We start from the raw sequence: 26,656 nt of genomic DNA, 5'->3' as shown, positions 1-26,656 counted from the left end.
AATCAACTTAATCAGCGATTTTATATAACGAAAATAAATATTTATATGCGCTTATTTTAGGTATAGAATGTTCCCTTTTCCGAATTAAGTTGAATGATGGACTTCTCATCCTATTATGCAAGATATTTAGCGAAAAGAAAATGCAAATTGAATAAAAATCTCCATTTTTCTTTTAAGCCAAATAGTACGTTCCTGAAGGCGTATATTTATTTATTTAATCCATGTTTGAGCTTTAAAAATTCATATCTCAAAAGCAGGGCATTTCCCCAAGGAAAATCCGACATACTTTCACTGGCTGTTATATCCTTTGAGCATGTCAGCGTATTATGCCAGGACTTTGATTATGTTTTTGCAAACAAAAATTTTTTCATAATCACATACATAATTAAGTGGTTTAATTATGGAAGTAAAATACACACAAAAATATATACGTAATATAAAAAATAGAAAAAAAATTGGTAGAGCATAAATATTGTAAATGATTTAGAATTATTATTAAAAATTATAATTTGCGTGTGTTAATAATTCTATGTATGTATGTATATGGATAAAGTTATAGTTTGTAAAAAAATGAAGTGGCTGCTTGTTGCGCTATAAATATTACTAATTATAAAAAAAGTAAATAAATTAAAATTTATAAGTGTATAGAGAGTTCTTCGAATATTGAAAGGTGTTCGAAACCTAGAAAATAGGTATAAATACAATATACTTTATAGATCGTAAGATGTTGTTACACTCATATTGTCTCTTCTAACCTAAAGGGTATACACACCATTCCATTCCCTAGCCCGAAAAATAGAACCAAACTCTCGTACACCACTCGCATTGTTAAAATCCCTTCAAGATACATTTTTAGCCTATTATGTGAATTCCCGCCGTTTATATTATCGATAAACGATGAGTATTGAAAAAAAAAGGGAAAATAAACAATTGAGTTAATTGCCTAAATATCCTACATACACAAAGTTGAATATCAGTGCTTTTATTGCTTTTATAAATAAGTTAAAATATAAAGATAATCATATAGGATAAAAAAACTTTCAACAAAAAGAAAACCGAATTCAAAAAGTAAAAATATAAAATGCACTAAAAAGTAAAAAATTAACGACAATATAATGTAGCTATAATTTTTGTTTTTTTTTTTTGGAGTTGGTGTCAGCCAAGGAAACTGTGGCAGAACATTACATTAACTTGACTGCCACCGACTCCAAAAAATAACAATAATTATAACTACATTATACCTATTGTCGTTATTTTTTACTTTTTAGTGCATTTTTATTTTTTTACCTTTTGAAGTCGATTTTCTTTTTGTTGAAAGTATTTTATTTTGTGATTTTTAGTGAATCCGAAGTACACTAACTGATTTGTAACTTAAAATGAATAATCGGAATCGGTTGGCGTGATATTGAAATTATTCGTCCATTTGTCGCACACATACTTAATGCAAATTTAAGACGGTTTTTTGCCGGAATGCCATTGTCAGGCCAATCGGTACACTCAATCCAAAGTTCTGAGGTTATAAACATTAAAAAAAAAATTTAAAAAAAAAAAAAAAAAAAAAAAAAAAATAGAAAAATAAAAAAATACAGTCGAATTGAAAACCTCTGCCTTTTTTTGAATTAGAAGTCGGATAAAAATGACGGCTATTTGTTTCCCGTAAAATTTAAAATTGTCTTTTCGTTTTTTTCTCAATCCTACTTCCCCTTAATATTATCGAATGGGTTTAATAATAAATTAAAATCAAAAGACTTATTCTTTGAAGCCACCTGCAAATTTTCAATTCTCCATCATTATTAGTTTTTTAGAGAATGGAAACTTGAATTTTACCACAATCATTGCATTCTTCAATTTCGTACAAACTCTCCCTACATGATTGTAACTAAAATGTAACATATTATTTATATCTAAACCAAAATAATCTTTTCATTTTTTTAAATAGTTATTATATTTTATTTATTTTTGTGACTTATATTTGGTGTATTTTAATATATATAAATATATTAATTAATTGTATAATTATAAGGTAGTTGACTTCTGAATAAAATTACCTTTTGAGTGAGGAATTATAAATTTTTTAGGATTTTTTTTTTTTGCAAACTGATGGGAAGATTACAAATGCAATATAAGTTTTATTTGCACATTTTTTTAACTTTTAGCTACTTATCTGTATTTTCGATGAATAACGGTTTAAAAAAAATTATATTATACACACTTCAGTTTTGATTGAGAAAATCGCTCCGTCATACTAGTAAAAGAAATAGAGGAGTTTTTTGCGATTACCTTTAGTTAAACAATTACTTTCTTCGAACCATAACCTTTAATCGACTTTACTTTAATTTAGGTTAGGTTAAGTTATATTGGCTGTCCACGAAGGACACACTTAGGCTATAGAGCCCATTGTGACACCATATATGTGTTTTACCACCTTTCCGCTGATAATTTCATTTATCACCTCCTCAATTTCAGAGGCTGAGTGCACCTCCTTCATGCATATACCATGCACTACACCAGCCCATCACAACTATTAATTAAATTAATTTTGTTGTGACGGCGGGAATCAAACCCGCTACCCTAAGCATACCCCAACCAACTGAGCTAATAGGGCGACAACGTTACTTTAGAATTAAAATTAACTTATACTATTTTTTCTAAATTTCCCCTCAAATAAAATGTCTCCAAGTCTCCAAGAAAATATTGCATATCAAGGTCTTTTTTCGGACTGACACTAATTACCTGAAATAAGATAGAAGATATTTGTTATTAATTTTATTATATTGATTATAGATCGTATAGTCCGAAACAAAAGAGAATAATATCATTCGTTCATATCAGAGTTTGATGTTTGTAATTATATGTATATATGAAATATATCATGGTATGTATAATTAAGTCCCAAGTTTGTAACGCATAAAAATATTGAAACTACGAACAAAATTTCGGTATAGGTTGGCGAATACGATAACTAAAAACGAAAAAAGATATAAAGCTGAAATTTTTAAAGCCTGCTAAAGATGTAACAAGTGAGGTCGAGTTCGTAAATCAGCAACATGCGTCAATTGGGTCTTGGATCCGTAGGACCCATCTTGTAAACCGTTAACCGAGATAGAACTAAAGCTTAAATGTTAAAAAATTGTCGAACATATGCATAATACATATATATCGATATCAAAATGTAATTTTGGGTATCATATGATCTCACTGGGTAGATATTTGATAGCAATCCAATCATAATTTTCCAAATCGAATATTACTATACAACTACATAGCATTATTATCATAGTTTGAATAAATATAAGTAAAAAGTACACAAAGGAAACGTTATGGAATTTGTGTAGCATTGTTTCAAGATCAATGACATTTTCGAATAGATAGACAGGAGTTCATTGTAGTGCTTTCCAAAAAACCGCAAATATTTTAAATGTATACATACAAATCTACGTCATCAATATGGTTTGTTATTAATAACTTCACTTTTCTTCATAGGTACTCAAAATTTTTAATTTGACTGTAAATTTTAAATAGGTCTAGAGCCGTAATGTGGAATTTGACTGTCATTACACAACGACTGAGAATTTTGGAGGCTGTTGTTAAAATCATCAGCATTAATATGCGAGCCTTGATTAATTTCATTGTTGGAGACATCTTATTCAGGGGGGCTGTTTTAATTCAGCAGCAATTTTAAAAATAATTAATGTTATGATATGGATAATAGGCAAAGAATAGACGATATTCAGATCAGATAATTTAAAAAAGCTCCTGAATACGAAATGCAAAAAAATGTTGGGTATGAACTTGGTTTTGAAATTTTCAGAAGTTCTCAAATGACAAATATTACGCATGACCCTGGATCTATATTGATCATTGAATTTCAATGATCAACACTTAAAATTGAAATTGTTTTTCGCATTTTGGCGCCTCTTGTCACCCGTCGCGTAGAATGCCCGCTACACTTGGTTGCTTTATTCACGTGACAAGATAAAAAATAGTTTAAATTAGAGATTAGATGTTTAAAATCTGATTTTTTAATCGTTATCCATCCATTTCAATGCACAATGCCAACTATGTAAACAAATACAATTCCACAATTTCCTTGAAGCTGTTTTCCCTATTTTTCAACTTGATCTCTCTAAATATCCCTGGATCAAAGCTATGTTTGGTCGCGGAAATATTTTGCCTAGGGTATCCAGACTATACGCTCATTAAAAGATTTTTTAACATGTTATATGAAATTACAAAATAGGTAAATATTTGTTCCTTAAATCAAATTTTTATAAATTCCGTGAAATATTGACCAGAACGAGAATCCTTGGCGTGTTTTTAATATATCAAATCGTAGCACGTTATCCCACATAGTCACGGTATTCACTTACAAATTTTGAATTGACGTCAATGGATCGTTATATATTTATATAAAAATTGTTCTAAAATCATGAACAAGGTTAGTTGGCTAAAATAGCTAAATAGCTAAAAAGCAATTAGTATTACTTTATAAATACATTTTCAAATTTAATTCATGCTTTTTTACCCGATTCTATCGCTGCCTCCTTTATTTCCTTTATCTCCAGAAAACATTCGATTGATAGTCAATTGTAACTAATTGTTGTATTTGTTCAGTCAAAATTAATCTATTTATTTAGTTTTATCAATTTCCGAAACCAAAAATTGTTTGTGATTATCCGCTTTTTTCACGAGTTACTCAGCGTATCCGGCACAACCACAGCACCACATTTTGCGGCGCTCGTACGCTGAAGCTGTTGAATTTATGAAAAAAATGCTTAAGACATAAGTTTTAAGAAATTTTATCCAGTTTAATTTTGTATATGGATATTTTTCTCGTAAAATGACTCGGAAAAAAGATATCGTCACTGCTTTTCAAAGCCACTTTTCCAATATGGTGGTGCGGGAGGCAAAAATAAGAGATAGTAGATGGAAATGAATGCTTCAAAATCTATAAAATAACCCATTTTCAAAACTCCCGGAAAAATTTCCAAAAAACCCTCTTTTTTAAACCAAATGACTGCCTTTTTACCGAAATTACTATACCAATTTGTACCAATTTTTTGTATTATGTGCATGTTTATTTTCTGTAAAAGAAACTGATCAAAATTGCAAATTCGAGCAAATAAAAATAATTTGTATTATTTTTTGTAAAAAAATCTTCTGGGTCATATAACAGAACTAAAATATTTATCATTATATATATTTTATAGTTAATGAAAAATATTTTTTATTGATTCGTAACACTTCATGGTTTAATAAACTATTTCTATAAAATAAGTATATTTTAAACAAAAATTGATGTTCAAATCATTAAGTTATTTATAATAATAGATAATAATATAGGTATCCAATATTTTAATTTTTTTTTAAAGATAAGAAGAATAGCACAAAATAGAATAGTACATGAAAGTATTTAATAATATATTCACACTTTTTGTATAATTTTCTAATTCATTAAATCAATTTAAATGCGATTAAGTTTAGTAGTTTTATTACGATGTGTTAATAACAACTTTAATTTCATCTTGAAATGAATCAAGAAAGGAAGTAGTTTTTTGTATTGTAATTCACTTTGAAAAAAAAAAATTGGTTATAACTTTGTTTTTAAAGGATGATTTTTTTTTGGGCTTACATCTTTGAGTAGGCAACAAACTTTGTTTAATAACCGATTTGACAGCAGACAATTTCTTTAAATTTAATTTGGTAATGAATAGCCTGGCTAGAATAACACTTATAAGTGGATGAACTATTTTTAACCCCCGAACTAAAAAAAAGGGATGTTATAAGTTTGACCGCTATATGTGTTTTATATAAAAAAAAATTTATATAAAAATTAAACATTAATTCATATTGTAGAACTAGACAAACTTAAATAAATTCTGTAAAATAACAGAATTTGTTGCTGCTAATTAATTTTATAAGAATTTTAAATTAAAAATATTAAAAAATATTAAATGTTTGTTATGAAACACGCAAAATTTATGTTTAAGAACAAAAAAAATTACTTTTAACAATTTATAAGTAGATATTATTTTATACTGAAAGGAATTTTGAAGAAAGTTAAGAATTTTTATAATTATTTAATAAATTTATTCTGCAGAACAATTAATATCTCGTTTGCGGAATATATGAATTTCAAAAATAATTGTTAATATAAAATAATGACAAAAATTAATCATTTTTATTCGGCAAATTTGAGTGTATCTACATGGATTTATGTAGCATATCCGCTTATAACCTTAATTATTTAACTGCTTCTGAACGACAATTGCTTCTGAGCATTAATTTTGGAAAAATATTGGTATAACATTAGATGAGCATAAAATAGGCGCATGTCCATATTATTGTAGGAAACGAGATGGCCTCTCAGAATGTGCACCTATTCTTCATAAAAAGATTCGTTTCCATTTGTTGACACAAAATTCAGACACAATTTTCAATATAACATTGGTTTAGTCTCATAATCCGTGAATATTAAGGATAATTTGAGTTACAAATTTCTTACGTATTATGCAGTTTTACTATTTGATTACCCAAAACTATAGTCAATAAAAATTTAATCGCCGAAAAATGATACGTACTATTGATCTTATCAAACATAAAAGATTTTGATGTTGAAGTTCAAAGCTTAATAGCTCATAGTCAGTATAGATATATATTATCAGTATAATTATTATAATTTGATGTTTTTTTAAAAGAAAGGTAATTAAAGTTATTTTCATGGAACTAAAACAAATTATACAGTATAAGACAAGAAGTACCACGATTATTAATAATTAAAAAACGTTTTTGAAATTAATAATTCAGTTATTATAACGTATAGAACTTTTAACAGTCTATAGATAATGTCGATCAATAAAAGTAGACGATGATATTATGTAGTAAAAGGATGTAGTCATAATTTATCAATATTAAAAAAGTATGTTCGTCATTTGTTAAAATTACAGTAGAGGTTCTATTTTAATCTACTCAAAACATTGAAAAGCAATAAATATTGATGTTTCCGTGATCTTAATATCGGCTACTAGCAACGGATAGTGCTTGCTTTGTTGAACCTCGAACTAATCCTGTTTTATTTTCTTATGCTACACTTCCCGTACTTATATAACCTTACAACTGAAACCTAAATAATACCTTCAGTAATAACTCAGTTTTCGTGAATTTTAATGATAATTTTCTCTACTCAGAAGCCTTGAACTATTTTTTTGGTGCAACATTAGGATATATTTGCACCAAGTACGTCTAGATAAGTACTAAAAACAAATATTAAACGAGTATCAAAACAGAAATAAATGGCAAATTGCTTTAGTGTTGGGAAAAAATTTTGCCAGAATCAAATGATTACAGAAAAGTTAATAAATTTGCTAATTAAAGTAAATTCAGAAATTTTTTGTTTAAAGTGAATAAAATCGGGTGATTAAGTATTAATATTTTTGAAATAAGATTTTTTTCAAGGAAAATAAGGGTAATTCATAACTAACATCCGACGTTAAGGAGAGGAGTGGGACTCAACGAAATGAGACATTGTGTGACAAGGATTAGCGCGAAACTGATGAGTAAAGAAAAAAATTTAAAAGATTACCTTAACTCGATCAATTTTATAAGGTTTATGCAACTCAGAAATAAAAATTAATTGATCGAAAAAAAAAAACATTTTTAAATTTTAATATAGTTATTTCTAAGTATAAAATTGAAAAATATGTGACGTCACAATAGGGGGTAGAGGGATTCTCAAATGTGACAATGACGGGGAAGATGAGTCGTTTTTAAGTAAGTAATTTATGAATGGCCCCTAATAATCAGAAGATAAATTGTACCTTATTAAAAATATCTTACCTAAACAGATATTTTTTTACCTTTCTGTATAAGCATCAATCGCATTTACGTGAGGAGGGGGGGAGGCAAGGAAAACTAAAAAGTGGCACTTTTATTTTTGCACTTGAATTTTAAAATTTTTCAATAGTAAAGTATCTCTATTAAAATACAAAACTTAATGTTTAAAACAACTGATGTCACATAGAAAGACAAGACTATTTTCCTCGAAAAAATAGCTCATGAAAATGTAATGTATTATAGAATGGATTTATAAGAATTTCCCAATTTTGCTGTATTATTACGACTTAACTATATAACTGGTATTTATGTTAGCGATATATAAAGGATTTCATTAAATATTATAAAATTAGATTTGAATTACATTTTCCTCCATTAATAAATATTTCTGATGATCGATTGATTCAATGTTTAATTACAGAGTGGAAAATATAGTTTAAAAAAAAAAATTCTGTAGAACTATTATTGTTATTTATTTTTAATCACGTGACATAATCATTTAACCAATAATACCTATTTCTATTATCTGATTGGTCCACGATAAATATTTTCAATTTCTTCTTTTTCAATCCATTTTTCAAGTTCTTTGGAAAATTCGATCAATTTAACATTGTACATTTTAATTGTACAATGTCATTTTAAATCAATGAGTGTCGTAATAAAACGATTTTAGAATAATGAAATTTTTGGTGTTCATAAAAAATTATTTTGTAAATTATTGATTTGGATTTGTGAATTTAATACTTTGTGGATATTTTTTAATTTTTAATTTTGTTTTTTTTTTTCGATTGGAGTTGTTAAAGTTATATTCTATTCAAGGTGATAATTATTTTAATATATTATTTTATCTCCTGAATCCCACAAAATCAAAACATAATACCCATAATTGTATTTAATTATTGTGTATTTTTATAGACCTAACATACTAATTAATATTATTTTAAAATATCTGTTCAAAATAATTATTTGGTTAAAAAAAAAATATAAAAATGTATCTAATTACTAAAATCTAGAATCGAAATCAGCAAAAATTAATTCTAAGCGTGTGTTTGAATCTAAAAATGTTCAAGAAATCGATTGTTTGATCAGTATCGTACTAAAAGTATAAAGAATCAATTTTATATTTCAAATAAATGCACGATGAAATGTATGAAAATTATTTAACCACCTTTCCACCTTCTAGACAATTCCAGTAAAACGGAATCAAATATCTTCTAAAAGAGTTTTAATAACTTTATAAGAAACAGTATTTTGAAAAAATCCTTTTACAAGAAAAACAGTTTCTTGGCTTCTGTTTTTTGATAGAAAAACCAAAAATTTATCGATCTATAATTAGACATGTTAGATATACTGACGATAGTCTCAAAAGGGAGCCTTAATATTCTTCAATATGGCTGCAATGTTTTGGCATAAAATTAATCCACGTCTATTGCATCACGAGAAAATCGTTTGTTCAATACATATCGCAGAATGAATATACAGCAGAGCTTAAGACTGTATCCTCTTCTTAATTTGGTCCTAGATCCGCGGAAGAATAGTCATTTTTTTTGTCAGCAATTCCGCAACCTATTACATATATTTATTTTACTTTTCACCTTCTTACTTCCGGCTTAAATTGAAAATTTCAATGCTTCAAACCGTCTCTCTTACATAACATAAAAAAACACACAAAAATACTAGCAAAGCACCTTAAGTTGAGTGAACAAAAAAGTTCCTATTCAGAATACAGCACATAAGTAGTAAGTGAGACTAACTTGTCTATGCAAAGTAGAAAAATATTACGTCAAAATTAGTGCAGTCACATCAACCTTTATTTTTTGGGATTAGCCTCCAGCTTTCAAATCTGAAAATAGTTTTATGGCTTACGACTCGGCCATAACTTGTTCTTTTATATAATTCGTTCATAAAACCAGTAGTTAAAACGAACACTGGCTACGTATTCTAGTTTTTCATTTGTAAATATTATTTCTTTACAGATGATGAAAGTACGCTTTCAAGGACTTGTAGCGGATTTACTTCCAAATATTCGTTTAATGCAAGCATGTGGCCACTTTTTATTCAATTATCATACAGATCAATCATCAATGATGAATTTATTACGTATGGCATATTCATCAATGCATCTAGTATTAGTCTTAATACATTTCTTTTTTGTATTTATGAATTTGGTTAAGGAAGCCGATGATGTTAATGATCTATCATCGAATACAATTACAATCTTATTTTTTGTACATTGTGTTACAAAATTAATATATTTTGCTGTTCGATCTAAGGCATTTTATCGGTAAGTTTTATAATGGATAACAAATTTTACATTGATTTAAACCCTCGAGTTGATTAGAGCGCAAGTTTTCTTAACATTTAGCAGGAGTAATTGTGGTTCCTTAAAAATTATATACCGATCATCAGGTAAGAATCATATATGTTCATGGTTTATTGAATTTTCATACGTTAATGAAAAATAGGAAATATTTTCAAGCAATTGATACTTAATTTTCAAGAGTAAACGATTAAGTTTGGAATAGTACTTTTTTTTCATTTCAAAAGTTAGTGCATTCAAGTTACTCTTTCAAGAGCATGTTAAAAATTTGCTATGAAAATTATTGCTTTAGTGTTTTGATTTGTTTTTTTTGTACGTAGAACCGCGCTTAAAACACATATAGAGGTTCGATTACAGTTGTTTAAATGATATTGTAACAAATTCAAACGAAATACCTACAGTTTTCCTAGGTCACTCGAAACTGAATACAATGAGAGATTTTAAAGACCCAGAGAGAATTTCTTACGAAAGTAAAACTTCGATAAAAGTCGTTTCAGTTAATATATTAAATTATGAAAATTCGTGCTCAATCTAACCGTAAATTATTCCATTTAGTTAGTAATTATTATTTTTATGCGTGATTTCAAAATTTTAAATATTGAATAAAATTGCCAATATCATATATATATCTACAATTACAGGCTTATTGAATAAAAGTGATAAATTATTATTTTTAGAACACTTGGCATTTGGAATCAAGCCAATAGTCATCCATTATTTGTGGAATCCAATAATAGGCATCACGCAATAGCATTGACTTCAATGCGACGTCTTTTAATGATTGTCATTGCAGCGACTGTACTTAGTTTTGCATGTAAGTAATCTTAATTAATAGTAAATAGTATTAAAAATAAGCTACGATAATGCAGAACGTGAAAAAAAATATAAATAATTCAAAAAAATATTCGCCCAACGAGGGGCTCGAACCCACGACCCTGAGATTAAGAGTCTCATGCTCTACCGACTGAGCTAGCCGGGCTTGCGTTCATGAAATATATCTACGTAAACTATGCTACTTATTTGTTTTTTCTTATAGGCAACCAATTTAATTTTATAACACTTGTTTATTCTTTATTTCCTAATTACATTTTTAACCATGTTTGTGACTTTAAATAGGTTGGACAACCATTACATTTGTGGGAGATAGTGTTAAAAATGCTAAAGATCCAGAGAATGAAAATAATACAATTGTGGTCGAAATACCAAGATTACTGGTCCGAGCGTGGTATCCGTGGAACGCCATGCATGGAATGAAATATTATATTTCTTTAATATATCAAGTAAGTAGTAACATTTTTAAGGAAAAATCATTTACTTATTTCTTTTTGGCTACATAAGACTTCCATAAATTTTTTTAAGAAAATACGTTTTTCCGGAACTACAGCAGTTTGGCAGACTTGTTGCGTATCAAGTTAATAAATTGAGACAAATTACGCAAGCAGCCTGCAATGTATGCTCTAAGTCCTTGTTTTGTATATTTTCGATCGTGTGGTCATACGCAATTAATCATATTCCCCATTTGTAAACGTTAACGGTGGGTCAAGATAATAATTCCATCAAATTTTAAAAATAATCATTTTATAAATTATTTCTAAAAAGTATTTAAGGATGTACGAGTGCCAAGCCAATTTTGGATAAAAGGCTTTATTTTTTGGAAGTTGGACTCAGTCTAAATCAATTCTAAAAATTTGAGGAGGAATTGCCCGATTCTTTAAGTAAATAAATGACTTCCAAAGTAGGCATATTTAACGTTTTCTTATGAGAAAACGGTAGGTGGATGATGTTTTCATCCATTTCTCAAAAAATAATCGGTGGAAATTAAAAAAAAAAATTATTTAAATTAATGTTAAAATCGTAATTGAAAACTAAAAAAACCTGTTGTGTCTGACTTATTGAGGATGTATGAGCACTTATTTTAAAATATCGAAAATTGAAAATTTTGTTAAATTATTTAGCTTTCAATATTTCGAAAAGAAGGCAGATATCGAAATATTGTATTCGGAATTTTCGTCTACATTCATGAAGTTATAACACTTTTTTAAGTACTTAGTTAAATATATTTAAAAAAAATATAATTAAAAAAAAATGATGGTATTTTCTCACAGCTTTTCAAAATCGCACATTACTCTATTACAACTTGTATAATCTTCCTTCATTAATTTAGCGAATAACTGAGTAGTCAGTAAAGCAATTCAATTTTTTTTACAGTGTTATTATGTATTTTTCTCCATGTGCCATTCAAATTTATTGGATGTATTATTCTGTTCATGGTTAATATATGCATGTGAACAATTACAACATTTGAAACAAATTATGAAACCATTGATGGAATTATCAGCAACATTGGACACATATGTGCCACGTAGTGCTGATCTTTTCCGTGCTGCAAGTAATACATCACAAGATCATCTTATAGGTAATGAACCAGGTTAGTAAATTTATATATAAAAAATGTTTAATAATTATTTTACACATTTTTGTATACCTTTCACAAAATGGTTTGTGATTATATTAAAATGTATTTCTAACTACAGTGGGTTAAAGCATATTTGGATCTTATATAATCTCATAATTTGTACAAATTGGTCAAATATATATATGTTACCGGCAATAGGTATATAAGTTCAAACAATCTACGAAATACTATTTAGGTGATACAAACGCATATACTTCCTTGCGCACATATAAATTAGTCAAAAAGGATTATACAGAGTCAAATTTCTAAATTAAACATCTTTTCTATTGAAGTGTGAAAAAAGTATATTTTCGATATTGCAAATATGTATTGAGTAGATGTGTACAACTCGAGATGTTAGAGCAGTTCTAATTCCAAAATTTCAGGGCTCTGTGGCTTCCGACATCGCTGTGTACATAGAAATAAACATGGAGAAGTATTCAATAGTCCTAAATTATTTCTAAAGGATTATATGTATTCGAGAAAATTTGGAGTTATGCGAGGTCTCGAAAATTTTCGACGTGATTACGTAAAAGGCAGTACACAAGGAGTGAAGTACTTATATATGTACGAGGATGCAAACGTTCCTACGTATGTACAGACATCACGTAACGAAAAAATATGAATTCAAATCGAATTCAAAATGGACATTTACGTGCAAAACTCCTATACCTATCTAACTTTACATCATAGTACAAGGCAATAAAAATGACAATAATTTAATTTACCGATATTCATTGATTCATTGAGCAGGACCTATATCTTTATGAGAATTTTGAGTGAATTAGACAACTACTTTTCTATTTCTAGCTATCAAGCTATGTATGCTAACTCAACCTGTGTCGACTCAACCCGATTTAAGTTTGGTTTATTTACCACGGATTGAGATAATATCCATTAAGGCAGCTCATCTGCGTTAACTTTTTTGGAGAAGATTATAAGGCAAAGTCATCAAGTAAATATAAAATTTTCACAAAATGATTGGGATGATTTTTTTGGGGAAAGCAGTACTAGGGAATATTTTTCAATAGATTTAATCATTTTTCTCGATTTACATTTTAACTCAATAAAAAAGGCAGTACACGAATGTTTACAGACGCAAAAAAAAAGATGCTGGTTCTGAAACAGATATCTAAAAAGGAGTATAATTGTCGGAAAATTTGAGAAGCCATTTCGATAATTTCATCACTAGTTTTACTACAAAACATGAAAAATCTAATCGATTAGTTCGGTGCTGCTTCTTGCGTTCACTGTAGAATACACACAAGCACATAAAATTAAAAGATACAAGTGAAAACAAACAATTGACTGAGTTAATTGTTGAAATACTATGCCTAGACAGTGTTGATGGTTCTATCACATTACACACACATATATACATAACTGATATTCTCATAATTACATACTATACAATTTACGCCTAATTTACACCCTCACGGGTAAACAGTGATATTTACGAAAAAATGTTTCAAACAAAAGTTGGTTATTTTTTTATAAGGAATATTTTTTACTTTTAAACATTTGTTCTATCTCTAACGGTTTACAAGATGGATCCCACGGATCCAAGACCCAATTGACTAATGTTGCTCATTTACGAGCTCGACCTCACTTTTTACGCCCTAAGCACGCTAAAAAATTTAAGCTTGATGTCTTTTTTTGTTTTTGAGTAATCATGATGACAGACGGACAGACAGACGAAAGACGACAGACGACAGACGAAAGAAAGACAATCGGAAATGGACTAACAAAGTGATTTTATGAACACCTATACCAAAATTTTTTGCTTAGCATCAAGATTTTTAAGCGTTACAAACTTGAGACTAAACTTAGTATACCTTGCATATTACATATATGCATGGTATAAAAATACTAGGAAAACAAAAAGTTAAATTGATGAAAATTTTTTAAATTTTATTAAATAACTCAAAAGTTATTCAAAGTTCACTCTAAAGTTATATTCATCGCTTGTGTGTATTCTAGAATTAATACAAAAAGCAGCACTGGTAAAAAATTTAGACTTTCTGTAGTTGTAAAATTACAAACGTACGTTCGTTTTATGAAATATGTCACCATTTGCCAGTTCATTGTAGCTCATCCTGTACAAAACAGATAAAAACATTCATTCTCTAATTATCAAAAACATTTTTTTATACAGATACGCAAAAATTTTTACTATATAATGATTTTAGTATTTCAAAACATCATAAATATGATACGTTTTTTTATACATTTTTATTCAAAACTTAACTACTGCTTCAACTATGAGGTAATTACAATTATAATAAAAAGAATTACCTACTACGTTCATATCGTATGATTCATTGCTAGGTGTTTTGTAACACGGAAATTAAATAAAATTATTATATTATTATTTTTATTTATTTTGTAAAAATATTTTTATTTAAAAAAGTGTATTTTTTTATACAAATTATTTTATTATTGAAAAATTTATTTATCATTTAATTTTTATTCGTATGAAAGTGTTACTAAATTCATTTCAAAATCGGAATATAATAAGTATTTATTCATTTAATTATATTTTGTGTTACTTCCTCACTAAAGTCATCTTTTAAATGCAGTAACTGAATTTAAATCCGGCTTATTAGTACGGATGATCAGTGCTAAAATATCAATTGATCCTGCACTTAATAACTCCTCATTTTTGATTGGTATAAACCCATACCTTCGTTTTCAGAGTCGGTGCCACGATGAAACTTTCTTTGAGGAGATCTTCCCTAAAGAACCTTCTAAGAGGGTACATTTTCTAAGTACAAAATCTGTTTTATACAGCCATCTTGAAAACTAAAATGGATTAAATGATAATATAAAATATTTTTGTTTTTTTAAACGAGTTTCTGTAAAATATCTCCAAACTTTTTCGGTAAATAATGGGCTAAAGCTTCCCAAGTTTTGATTTTAGAGAAGCGGAAAAAAAATTTGTTACTTTCTTATTGAATTAGTCTCATTTTTATCACATTTTCTTCGATGCGATACGATTGTCGAGTTATTCAAGTAAAAGTGCTTTAAGTTAAAAATTCGCATAAGTCACTAAATTAAAAAAAAATATCCACTCATTCGTAAGAGATACTTTAGCCAAGTTTGTTAGAAAGTCACTTAAAGAACAGAAATGTGTGTGAAAATCCGTCAGCTAGATCTTTTGTTTGAAATTTATTTTCATTTAACTCATGGTTTTTGAGCTAGTTGTGAAAAAACCGATTTTGTAGATTGAAAATATCCCTTTCCGAAATGGGTGCCACTGAGTCATCAGCTCTGAAAACCATGGTATGGATTCATAGAACATTTATATTAAACGGCATCGTAGAATCGTTTATTGCAGAGATGATGGGGCTTATCATCTCGACTAGCTATATACGAAAATGTATTAATTGTCATCGATTAAATTTCCCCCATGATTTATATCTTCTTATCTTATGATGATTGAAACAATGATTTAGACATTGACCCTCTGTAACCATCGTAGTAAAATATACATTCGCCCTTTTGTTGAAAAGAAAAATTTTTTAATTTAAATCTCCTTATTTGCAAAGAATTCTTAATGAAGGGCATGGTTATCGACAATATACCAGCAAAATACCTCAAAAAATCGAAATCAAGGATTCTTTCTTTACCGCAATTCACCTATAGTTTATAACTTATCGAAATATTGCAATTTTATTAAGAAAAGTAGGCATATATTTTGTTCCATTTTTTATTCCATTTTTTACTTAAAATTACAACAAATTTAAATTTAAACAAACTAAGGGTTAAATAACAATTCTTACAGTATAAGCAAAAAATCTGTCACAAGTGGAGTGATGTAATAAATGAAATTACATAAGAAAGAAAATTAGTTATTTAACCGTACCTATATAACAGTCTGTAACATTCTAAATTTTTTTAATATGGGTACCAAAATATTTTAATTACGCATAATTTATTTTCAATTATTTCTTTCTATATAAAAATTTGACAAACGAGTGAACAACAATATATCAATTAACTTATAATATTAACTAGAGTGATACCCACCCGCTTCGCTGGGTTTAAAAGTAAAGATTGATAAAGATTGCTCTCGCTTATCCCCTTTCTATAACACTCGAAATAATGGTAAGGATTGTTTCATACAGCTAAAATATATGCATGGTTTTCTATTTTTTTAAATGTATAATTGTCGTAATTATTCATTGAGTATATCAGAAAAGATGGCCGTGAAATATTTTATATTGACTATTTTTACAGAAATTTGTAATTTATGGTAATGTCAAGTGACTATTTTTACAGAAATCTGTAATTTATTATAATGTCATTTTAAATTAATTTTTAAATTTCTCTTTTTTTATTAATAAATCTTTTTAAATTATACCTCATGTGTTATTCTGAAGTATGAGTTATATTGCTGTACAGTTTCATTAAAAACCATTCGCTAGTTTTAAGGTGAAAGCGTAACAAACAAACAAACAAACAAACATGCTTACTTTCGCATAAATTTATGATATATAGAGAAATAGAGAAATAAAAATTTAAAGAAACCTCCGACATGAAATCAGGTGTAATCAATTCATTTGTGGACTCATAGTTCCTAAACGGTTGAAGCGATTTTGATATTTTTTTTAAAGAAAATTTGATCGAGGTTGTTTTTAGCTATGTTTCAAGCAAATCTGACCGCTTAAAGATCATCCTCTCTTCTTTTTTCAAACAAAAAATAAAACCAAAATTGGATCATTCGTTTAGGAGGTACGATTCCTCAGACCGACACATACATACACACACACTTTAAACTTTTAGTTTCCCCTTTTGTTGGCCAGGCGTAAAATTTTTCTTTTCTGAAAGTTCAAAAATAAAAAATAAAAATTATGCAATACTTTGTGGGAAAACTTTTCATGAATGACGTTTAAAGAATGACGTATAAGTGTGAATAAAATAATTATTAAAATTAATTATTTTTATGAATTTTCAATTAAAATTTTAATGATGTTGCAAACTACGCAAAAATTTAAAAGAATTATTGTCTTATTAAGGAGGAATGCTATTGTCTGTCTTGTTAAAAGGAATTTTATTATATAACAAGATTATGATCCTTGTTAAACAGGATTATGTAGCTTATTAAATTTATTTTTGGTGCTATGTATAATTTTCTTACATAAATAATAAATACGAAAATTATTTAATAACATATTTGATTAAGTTCTAATAAATATATATACTAAATACTTATTACATTCTAAAATATTAATAAAAATAAGTTGGTTATTATACTATAAAATACAGAATGTTTAATTTAGATATGTTATTGCAGATCATAAAATAAGCTAGTAAAGAGGCCCATTCTGGATTTTATAACGAAGGTTGTATAGAGTCAGTCATTAGCAAAACATACTTTAAATTAGACAGTTCTTTACAAATAAATACAAGTCACTTTTATTTGATACTATTTTTTCGAAAACCACATTAATTCGACAAAACTGAACTGTACTCTCAAGATAATTTAATTATAAATGATTATAACGTTGAATTTTTGCTACTTTTGATAAAAACTTTATTTGTTTATATCAATCGCCATCTATGAACATTAATAATCACAGTTTTAATTGCACAGCTTTAATTATAATTCCACAGTTGTCGTTTTTTCGATCGAAAAAAGTTTTAGTTTTCCTAGGTTACGGTGTTATATCTGTAGCTATAATAATAGCATGTTGTTGATGCGAAACCATAAGCTTTTACCCAAAAAAATGTTATGTTGTATACATACACTGCCTCTAACTCCGCGGTGCTGCCCGCGATTAAAAGAGAATGGTGTTATCCACGATTAAAAAAGTTTTCGGGAGTTTTTATCGTTACTGTAAATTGTAGAATGTAAATTAACCAAGCTTTCTTGAGAAAGGCTAAATTAATCAAGCTTTCTTGGTGCTAAAATCATTTTCGCGAACTTTTACAAAACCCTTCAAAAAACAGGCATTTTTCCGTGACTAAAATTAGCCTATGTCATTTTCTGACGCCTAATCTATCACTAACTATGCAAAAAATCATGTCGATCCTTTTCTCTATGATAATTTGAAACAAATCTATCCCAATGAAATCATACATTTTATCTGATTAAAAAGTAATCTAGGTGATATTCTAGACTCTGTGTCAAATTTCATCCAGATCCGTTTTACCGTTCTGACGTGATTGAGTAACAAACATCTATCCATCAAAACTTTCGTGATTGTAATATATAGATTACATATCGTCTAACACGTCTATAGAAGTTTTCACTGCAAAAGAGCATCTTAAAATAAGAAATACCTGCTAAGAGGAAAATATCACTTCAGTGATAGAGCTCTACTGACCACGAGTTCTTAATAAGCATTCTGTATATTGGTGTACTTGATGACAGATAAATAATTTATAATTCTGTACGTGTACAGTCCTATGTTATTGTATTTTATTATTATAACAGTTGAAGTAAATATAATACCTACCATAAAGTTTTTAGTTATTTTCTATACAATTCATAAACATATGATAAATTTCTCACAGTCTTTACCAACCTTATAAATTTAAGTTAAATCATTATTTTATAGAAAAATTGTTTTATTTTCACAGATAATAATTCAAAATATTATTGCGTTTTCAATTAATTTTCAGACATTTTTAATCTTCACTAAATTATTCATTTTATTATTTATGACTACTGTGCAAATATACTTCTTTTTTTTTTTAAGAAAAATACAAAATATCTTATTATAAACTTTAATTATTGATTAGCTATTATTAGTTTATCTGTTTGGGAGAAATGTCGAAATTTCGATTTGGGATGGTTATAGCTGAAATAAATCTTTGATTTCACAAATCAGAGTACAAATTTTGCCGTTCTAATACAAGATGGTGGATAAGGACTTCAAACTGTCCGTTTCTATCATTTCGCGCCGGTTTCTAGTTCGCTTACTCAATACGTCGAACCGATCAGCTAATAAATGGTAGGTTAAATTTTGCAGTTAGCAAAAGAATGTAATTTTAAGGATTTAAAATTTAAAAAATACAATCAAGATTGATCCCTGCTCCCCATCAAATTTTGTTAAAATATGTGCTAAATTGAAAACTACGTTAAATATGAATTGGATGATAAGAAAAGCCAAACGTGTTGAATATTTCTGCTTATTGATTCGGAATGTCAATACGACAAAGTGTTTAACAAAACGGTCTACAAACATCGCCCCAAAGCATGCCATACGACCTACCATTAGCTCTCGCCGTTTCTTATAACCAAGCCGATCTTGATGACAGTAAAGATGGCAGTCAGGTTTGTCTTATTTCCTCACACTTCGTCCAAACACGTCATGGTGAATAAATTACCAACTTGGCATATTTTTACACATGAACCCGATAGTATATACTCATAATAACCAGATGGTTCCTTGTTTCTATCGTATTCATAATCCTTCGAATCTATGCTCTTAGATGCGAACCATTTAACCAATCACTTTTACTTACAACTAATCGGACAAAAAAGAAATTACAAAAAGTTGTTACCCACATATACTTTTATTTACTCAAAACATCGCCTCAAAGCTTCAGAAATGTCACATCTATTTTTTACCTGGTGTAACAATTTCTTATCTCATCAATGGCCTAACGTAAAAAATTATAAATTATTGTTTTATATTCTAGAGTACACAAAAGATCCAGATCCAAGTGACCTAAATTTCCGTGGTGTGTACAATACACGTCAAGAGCTAGGTGGATTAAATTTTCGATCAGGTGCATTACAAACATTTGGTGATGAAAAATCGGAGAATATTGGAAATGTAGGACCGAATGGTTTAACCAAGAAACAAGAATTATTGGTGCGCTCAGCCATAAAATACTGGGTTGAACGTCATAAGCATGTTGTCAGGTAAATAAAATAAATTGTATTTTAGAAAACTAATTTTTTATTTTAACAATTAAATTATGCATTGTTTTTTCGTGTCGTTTCAATCCAGTCAAGATAATCGGTTACTTTTGTAAAAACAGTTGGACCTGTTCCACAATCTGGACTTCCAAATGATACCACTCCAGCAACATATGGAGTTCCTGAACTCTGTAATTAAATATATATATATAAGTGATAAATGTCCGAAATGTTGTTACTCTCTTTTAAAAACCTACCTTTTCGATTTGTATCAATGGACCACCAGAGTCTCCTTGACAAGCTGCATTAGGTGACGTTCCAATTGCACAAAATTGACGGTCACCATATCCTTTGAAAACAGCTTTGCATTCTAAAAAATTAATAAAACATATCGTGTACATTATTTATTTATTGGTCCGAATACTAAGTCCGACAATAAATTAAAATTTTGATCTATGATTGTAGCCTACTAATGCAATACTTATTATTCATGTTTTTTTGCGATTTAACGTTTTGCTCCAATTGTCAAGCACTCAAATCTTGATTGAAACTCTGATTTTTTAAGCTCTCAAAAAAGGGTTTAACCTCTTTCCCGGAATTACTTAGATATTATTCTAAAATAAAAATTATGTCTTACTGCTATCGTCAATAACATTGAGAGTTGTATGTTTCAAATATCTAGAAGGTTCTTCCTGGTTTCTGGTAGTTGCTCCCCAACCATATACAATACCATCACTAGCCAATTTATATCCTTTCGGTGGTAATGTTGCTGGTTGAATAGCTTTCGATAAATGGAATGGTCTTGTTAATTTAGCTAACGCAATATCACCTTTGTCGCTACTAAAGCACACCAAAAAATTTAATCAATTTTTGTTCAATCAGTTTTTTTTTCTATGAAAACTTACTCTTCATTATTTTTATCATAATCTTTGTGAATAAAATATTTCTCTATTTTAATTAACTCTGAGTCGTCACCCATGTAATCTTGACCATCAACAGATCCAGCAAAACAACGTAGATCATCTTTCTCTGTTGCCTGATCAAAACAATGAGCAGCAGTTAAAACCCATTTTTTATCAATAATTACACCACCGCAAAATTTATTATTATTAGAAGCCTCTAAAATATTTCAACAATTACAATTTTGTTAATTTAAAAATAATTAATTTTTGCTTACGTTGTAAAGAAACCGCATATGGTAATAGTAGTTCGGGACTTTTTTGCCCTCCACGAATTCTTACGTCAATTGCGGCATCTTCTTCAACAATTTCTTCTTCTACAGTAGGGGCTCCTATAATATTTAAATACAATTTTTAATACGTAAGCTGCTACAATAATATGCAATTTCTTACCATAAGTGAGTCCCAATAGGGTGCAAAGTAAAAATAATGTTTTTAATTTGGAAACCATAATGAATCTTTGAAGTTCTTTTTAAAACTGAATATTTTTATAAATTTATTTGATCGATAAATGACTTGAACAGAAAAATAAGGTCAAGTTAATTTTTAGAAGATAAAAAATATTTGGAAACTTTATTTTATTTTTAAAATAAGAACATTTTTATCAATCAATTTTTTTTTCATACACAAACTTAAAGTTCAAGGTCTAATAAAAGTTCAGCATATGTATGCCATAAATGAAAATGAAATTATACTGAATGTTAATGCCTTTTGGATAAATAAGCAGTTTTAATTTCTTCTTCCACAAGTGAAATCAGTACATTAGCATTGTTATGTACCTCTTTCTAACGTAATCTCTTTATTTATATTCAGGTTCTTTGGCTATTACAAAAAAGCAGGTGTTAAAAGTTTTGCTGGACCACTGGACGTTAAAAATACCAATTATTTCGATCACAAAAGATGACATGTTTTGATGCCTTATTTTCTAGTTTCTGCCTAGGAGGTGGTTACAATTATTTCATTACTGACTTAATAAATAAGGCACAAATAAACCCCTTGCTTAGTCTTTTTGCAGGCCTTTTGCCAATACTTGCTGTGTGTTCTACAATAATCGCTATTGTAGTTTGATTAATGGGTAAAGACTTTTAAAACGTGAAAAGTTGCGATGTTTGCTTCAAAATCTGGTTTTTTATAATCATTACGTTAAATGATTTTACAATGGTAGGTTCCATCATAAAATTGATTCAGTATATACGGCAAAAGGATATACCTGTTTGCCCCCTCCGAGATAATTTGGAAAAAACACCTAGATCTGCCATCATGACACGGTCTACATACGATGACACAATATAACGAAATAGTTGCTCGTCAAAATTGGAAAAATCAAAAACATTTTGTAAATACGTTTAAAATTTGAATAATTTTTATCTTTTAAATGTAAAATTTTTTGCATTAACCTAAAACACCTATACTTTTTTTAATACGTCAATGTTATGTACTTTGCCTAAAGTACGCTTGTTTTGCAAACAATTGAAGTTATAAAAATTATTGATCTACTGTTAATTCTAAGTAATTAATAATAATTGTAGTATGCATCAATAAAACTGGAAGAATTTGTACTGTTAAAGGAAGGTTTATTTTTATGTCACAATTAGTTATGTGGTTTCAATATGTAAAAAAAATTATATATGATACAAAAGTGATTTCATTACAATTTAACAATTATTTATTACTTATTCATTTAATGGCAATTTCTTAAAAAAAAAGTAAATTATTGAAAAAAATACCTAAATGTGAGAAAAGGAAGAAAAATTAAGAAATATTTTTATCTTTTAGACTCGTCTAATTAATTAATCACTATTTATTATCTGATAACTATCGATGAAGTTTAAATCGAGAAAAAAGATGCTGAAATTTTAAAAAGTCGATAAATTAAAAGAAAACAAAGAATATATTTTTAATTTTTAAAGTTTATAAAAGGAATTAAATATTAAATACAAAAAAATTATCGTATTTAATAATCATAATCTTCTTCAGTATTGTTATTCAAAGCTTCTAGTATAAAATCTAAATATGAACTGACTGTCGTAAATAGTGCAGGTCTATCACAGGTTTCTGGCCAAATTGATGCAAGACCTGCAATTGTCCAACCATCCTCCTGAAAAGTATGTTTATTTAATAATTTTAATATTTTATGCCATAAATAGTTTAAAAGATTGAACCCTTCTCCTTTTTTCCTTCTCTTATCAACAAGTATTGATCCTTAAATTGTGAAAAAAATTCAAAATATGATTTTAACCAAAATTTGACATTTAACTAATTTTACTTTTTCAGTACAAAATCAATTATTCCACACAACTCTCTTATAAATCGGATTTTATTATATCCATAATAATTTACTATACATTGAAAAATCTACTTACGGTAGCTTGTCCATATGGAATACCAGGAGTTCCTTTACATGGAGCTTCTAGTGTATTTACTCCCCCAATACAAAATTGATCGTCAGTTAAATCAGGGTAGGTTTTTCTGCAATCTATAAAATTTAACGACCATAGTTATATATTTAAAATTATTGTTTTCGCCTGTCTAATTTAATTTATTGGCAAAAACTAAAGAATAGAGTAAAATAAAAGCTAAACTACCGTTTCGGGATGTAATTTTCACAGAAGCAATATAAATTTTATCGGTTACAGTTTTTTGAGTTTTCGAAGTTAATCCATTCCAACCAACTAATTCTCCTATTTCATTTGGTGGTAAAACTTTTTCTGGAAGCTTGATAGCTTGTACAGTACGCATAAATTCGATTGGATCCGTCAATTCGAGTAAAGCAATATCAAATTTCTTAAGTGGATCTCTGAAAAATTAAAAATAATGTATACAAAATTTTTAAACGTAAATTTAAAGCTTGTTTCTAATAACGGGGAAAATAATTTTCTTTAAGAAAAATTTGTAATAATTAATGCACACTCAAAATTTCTGTGTTTATGAACATCATATTAATGCTGACGATAATGGGAGCTTTAAAATGTATTCTACGGTCTTCGATTAGTTCAGCCTAAAGTCTTCTTTAATTTTACTTACTCTTTGTTATATGAAGGGTGTAGTAACACGTTTTGAACATTGATAAACTGTCCTTTTTCATCGTGATGTTCTTTAACTCCAACATTTACAGCCACTTTTCCATCATTGCTTAATTTATCAAAACAACTAGCGGATGTTAAAATATATTTAGTTTTAATAATACTTCCCGTACAAACATGATCGTATTTGGATCCTAAAAAAGTTTAAAGTTAAAGAAAATTAACTAAAATTTCCCCAAGCTTTCGCTATACAAATCTTAAGTTCAATATTTAAATTAAATAATTGTAAAAAACAATTTAAATTTAAAATGGTTCCTGTAATTTTGGAGCACTTTATTTATTTTTTTTTCATCATAATCTTACCATCGGGACTATATTGAATCGAAACAGCATATGGCCAAAAATGATCATATCCATTTCTCCATCCTTCTTGAACATCCTCGCCTAGAAATAGAATATTCAAGAATAAATTATAATAATATGTGCGTACCTATTATAGCTTGATTGTCTTTTAAACAAGGGAAGGACTAAGCTTTAATTAAGGCTAAGGTGTCCTAGGCAATTAGACAAGTAGTTTTTTATTTATAAAAAATAAAAAAAAACATATGGTCTAAACTTTCTCAACTCAAAGTACATATCGATAACGTATCCTGCGAACTAAGGAATTACTGTTTTGTTAAATGAATATTCCCATTTTTTTAAAACACAAAAATCAATATTATTTATAGTTTATAAATAATTAGAGATTAAACGATGAAAATTATTTTTAGAAAATTCTACTTCTTTTTATTTTATTTTAACCGCTGTCGTTTCAATTTAATAGCAAAAATCAAAAATGTTGTGTGTGTGTAAATAAGTGATATTTAAACAATTAATTTCAATCAATTTTTTTATATTTGATCAGGTCTTTTCTTGTGACCCTTTTCGGATAGTGCTTCGTTTGCCGTAGTATATTTACACATCAAGATACCTGGATAAACGGTAACAAAAAAGTGCTCATTTAGTAATAAAAATAATAAATGAACAACGAAAATTTTAGGATCATATTTTATTCAAATTAGGATTGGTTATGTTTCTATAACCCATTAGGCCTCTACAACCAAAAACGTAATGAAGGTCAAGAGCTAAATTTAAAAAAAAAGGTAACTTAGTCAGGTAATAAAAGTAGGTATTGAAATTAAAATAAATAAACGAATAAAGTTTATAATGAATAAGTAATAGTAATTTATAATTTATAATGAATAGCTTTTAACTTACATTGTGCGGTGAGAATTACTGATGTAACAACAAACAATGAAAATAATATCTGAGCCATTTCAATATGGACAGGCTTAAACAATTAGGTGGCTTAAAAATTAATATTTATACCTTTTTGAATTTAACAAAGATAAATATTTGCGGTTGAAAAAAAATGATAAGCATTGAAATTTGTGTAAGACCCCCGCAGAAAACTGGTTCCTGTGTTTAATAGTAAATTGTGATTAATGATTAAACATCATTATTTGTAGTTACTCTTAGTAGTCAAGAGATTTCTTTTTGTTTGTTTTTTATTTACATTTTTCGACCTAGTTCAAAAAAAGGAGGAAGGAATCTTGTGTCAAATATTGTTCATGCGTGTTCAAATAAAGGATGGAAGTTCAAAATTTTAGTCATAAATTATAATAAACTTTATTTCCTGTAACTTTACATATTATAAAAAATCAAATTTCCTAATGTATGTACCTACTACAAGAAAATTTTAAAATTAAAAAAGATAATTAACAAAGCTTAAATCTACGTCTGAGAGAATACATTATGTTTGTTTAATCCGGTAATTTAGGTACACCAAGTTTTATGAATAGACGACCGTCAAATAATTCTTAATGGGCGAAGAGACATAGACGAATTTTGGTAGTGATCTGATGAATGAAAGTGAAAATCTTCTCGTGATATGTAATGTGGCCACCCTTTTCATAATGACAACAACATTGGGAGGACTACAGATCACGAGCAAAACTCGTCTCTGTCGGTCCGTAACAACAATGAATGTTAAATGAAATGAAAAGAAATGATTTACTTTAAAAGAATCATATAATCTAGTATTATGGAATTTCGGGACACAAAGCACATAAAAACACTCTTGGATAAACATGCAACGACCGCTCAAAATTTCAAATCAATTGACAATTTTTGACACAAACATACGGTGGCTGA

General features: G+C 28.2%; 3 protein-coding genes and 1 non-coding gene across 4 annotated transcripts in view; 1 reads left to right on the top strand and 3 right to left on the bottom strand.

The window, feature by feature from the left end:
* The first annotated feature begins 8,572 nt into the window (after positions 1 to 8,572).
* LOC123299683 (odorant receptor coreceptor) overlaps positions 8,573 to 26,656 on the top strand; it is a 41,992-nt gene continuing 23,908 nt past the window's right edge. Inside the window, exons 1-6 of the mRNA XM_044881981.1 lie at positions 8,573 to 8,652; positions 9,810 to 10,117; positions 10,831 to 10,967; positions 11,270 to 11,433; positions 12,362 to 12,581; positions 20,259 to 20,484. Coding sequence (XP_044737916.1) covers positions 9,810 to 10,117; positions 10,831 to 10,967; positions 11,270 to 11,433; positions 12,362 to 12,581; positions 20,259 to 20,484 — 1,055 coding nt within the window. The 5' untranslated portion in view covers positions 8,573 to 8,652. The remainder of the gene's footprint in view (positions 8,653 to 9,809; positions 10,118 to 10,830; positions 10,968 to 11,269; positions 11,434 to 12,361; positions 12,582 to 20,258; positions 20,485 to 26,656) is intronic.
* Positions 11,060 to 11,132, bottom strand: Trnak-cuu. Its single transcript has one exon. It is a non-coding gene; the product is annotated as a tRNA-Lys (tRNA).
* On the bottom strand, positions 20,504 to 21,924 carry LOC123299687 (chymotrypsin-2-like). The gene is made up of 6 exons (XM_044881986.1): positions 21,834 to 21,924; positions 21,659 to 21,772; positions 21,387 to 21,600; positions 21,119 to 21,321; positions 20,739 to 20,851; positions 20,504 to 20,670 (listed from the first exon to the last, which is right to left on the bottom strand). The coding sequence occupies exons 1-6, from the start codon at positions 21,889 to 21,891 to the stop codon at positions 20,539 to 20,541; spliced, it is 834 nt and encodes a 277-aa protein (XP_044737921.1). The 5' UTR covers positions 21,892 to 21,924; the 3' UTR covers positions 20,504 to 20,538.
* Positions 23,394 to 25,831, bottom strand: LOC123299692 (plasma kallikrein-like). Its single transcript, XM_044881991.1, has 6 exons — positions 25,721 to 25,831; positions 24,827 to 24,907; positions 24,465 to 24,657; positions 24,026 to 24,237; positions 23,804 to 23,916; positions 23,394 to 23,538 (listed from the first exon to the last, which is right to left on the bottom strand). Exons 1-6 carry the CDS (start codon positions 25,776 to 25,778, stop codon positions 23,395 to 23,397), a joined length of 801 nt encoding a protein of 266 aa, XP_044737926.1. The 5' UTR covers positions 25,779 to 25,831; the 3' UTR covers position 23,394.

This window comes from Chrysoperla carnea, chromosome 5, assembly GCF_905475395.1.
Source record: "Chrysoperla carnea chromosome 5, inChrCarn1.1, whole genome shotgun sequence".
In the NCBI taxonomy this organism is placed as follows: Eukaryota; Metazoa; Arthropoda; class Insecta; order Neuroptera; family Chrysopidae; genus Chrysoperla; species Chrysoperla carnea.
Note: the sequence above shows the minus strand (reverse complement) of the source record. Positions and strands in the feature narration are given on the sequence as shown.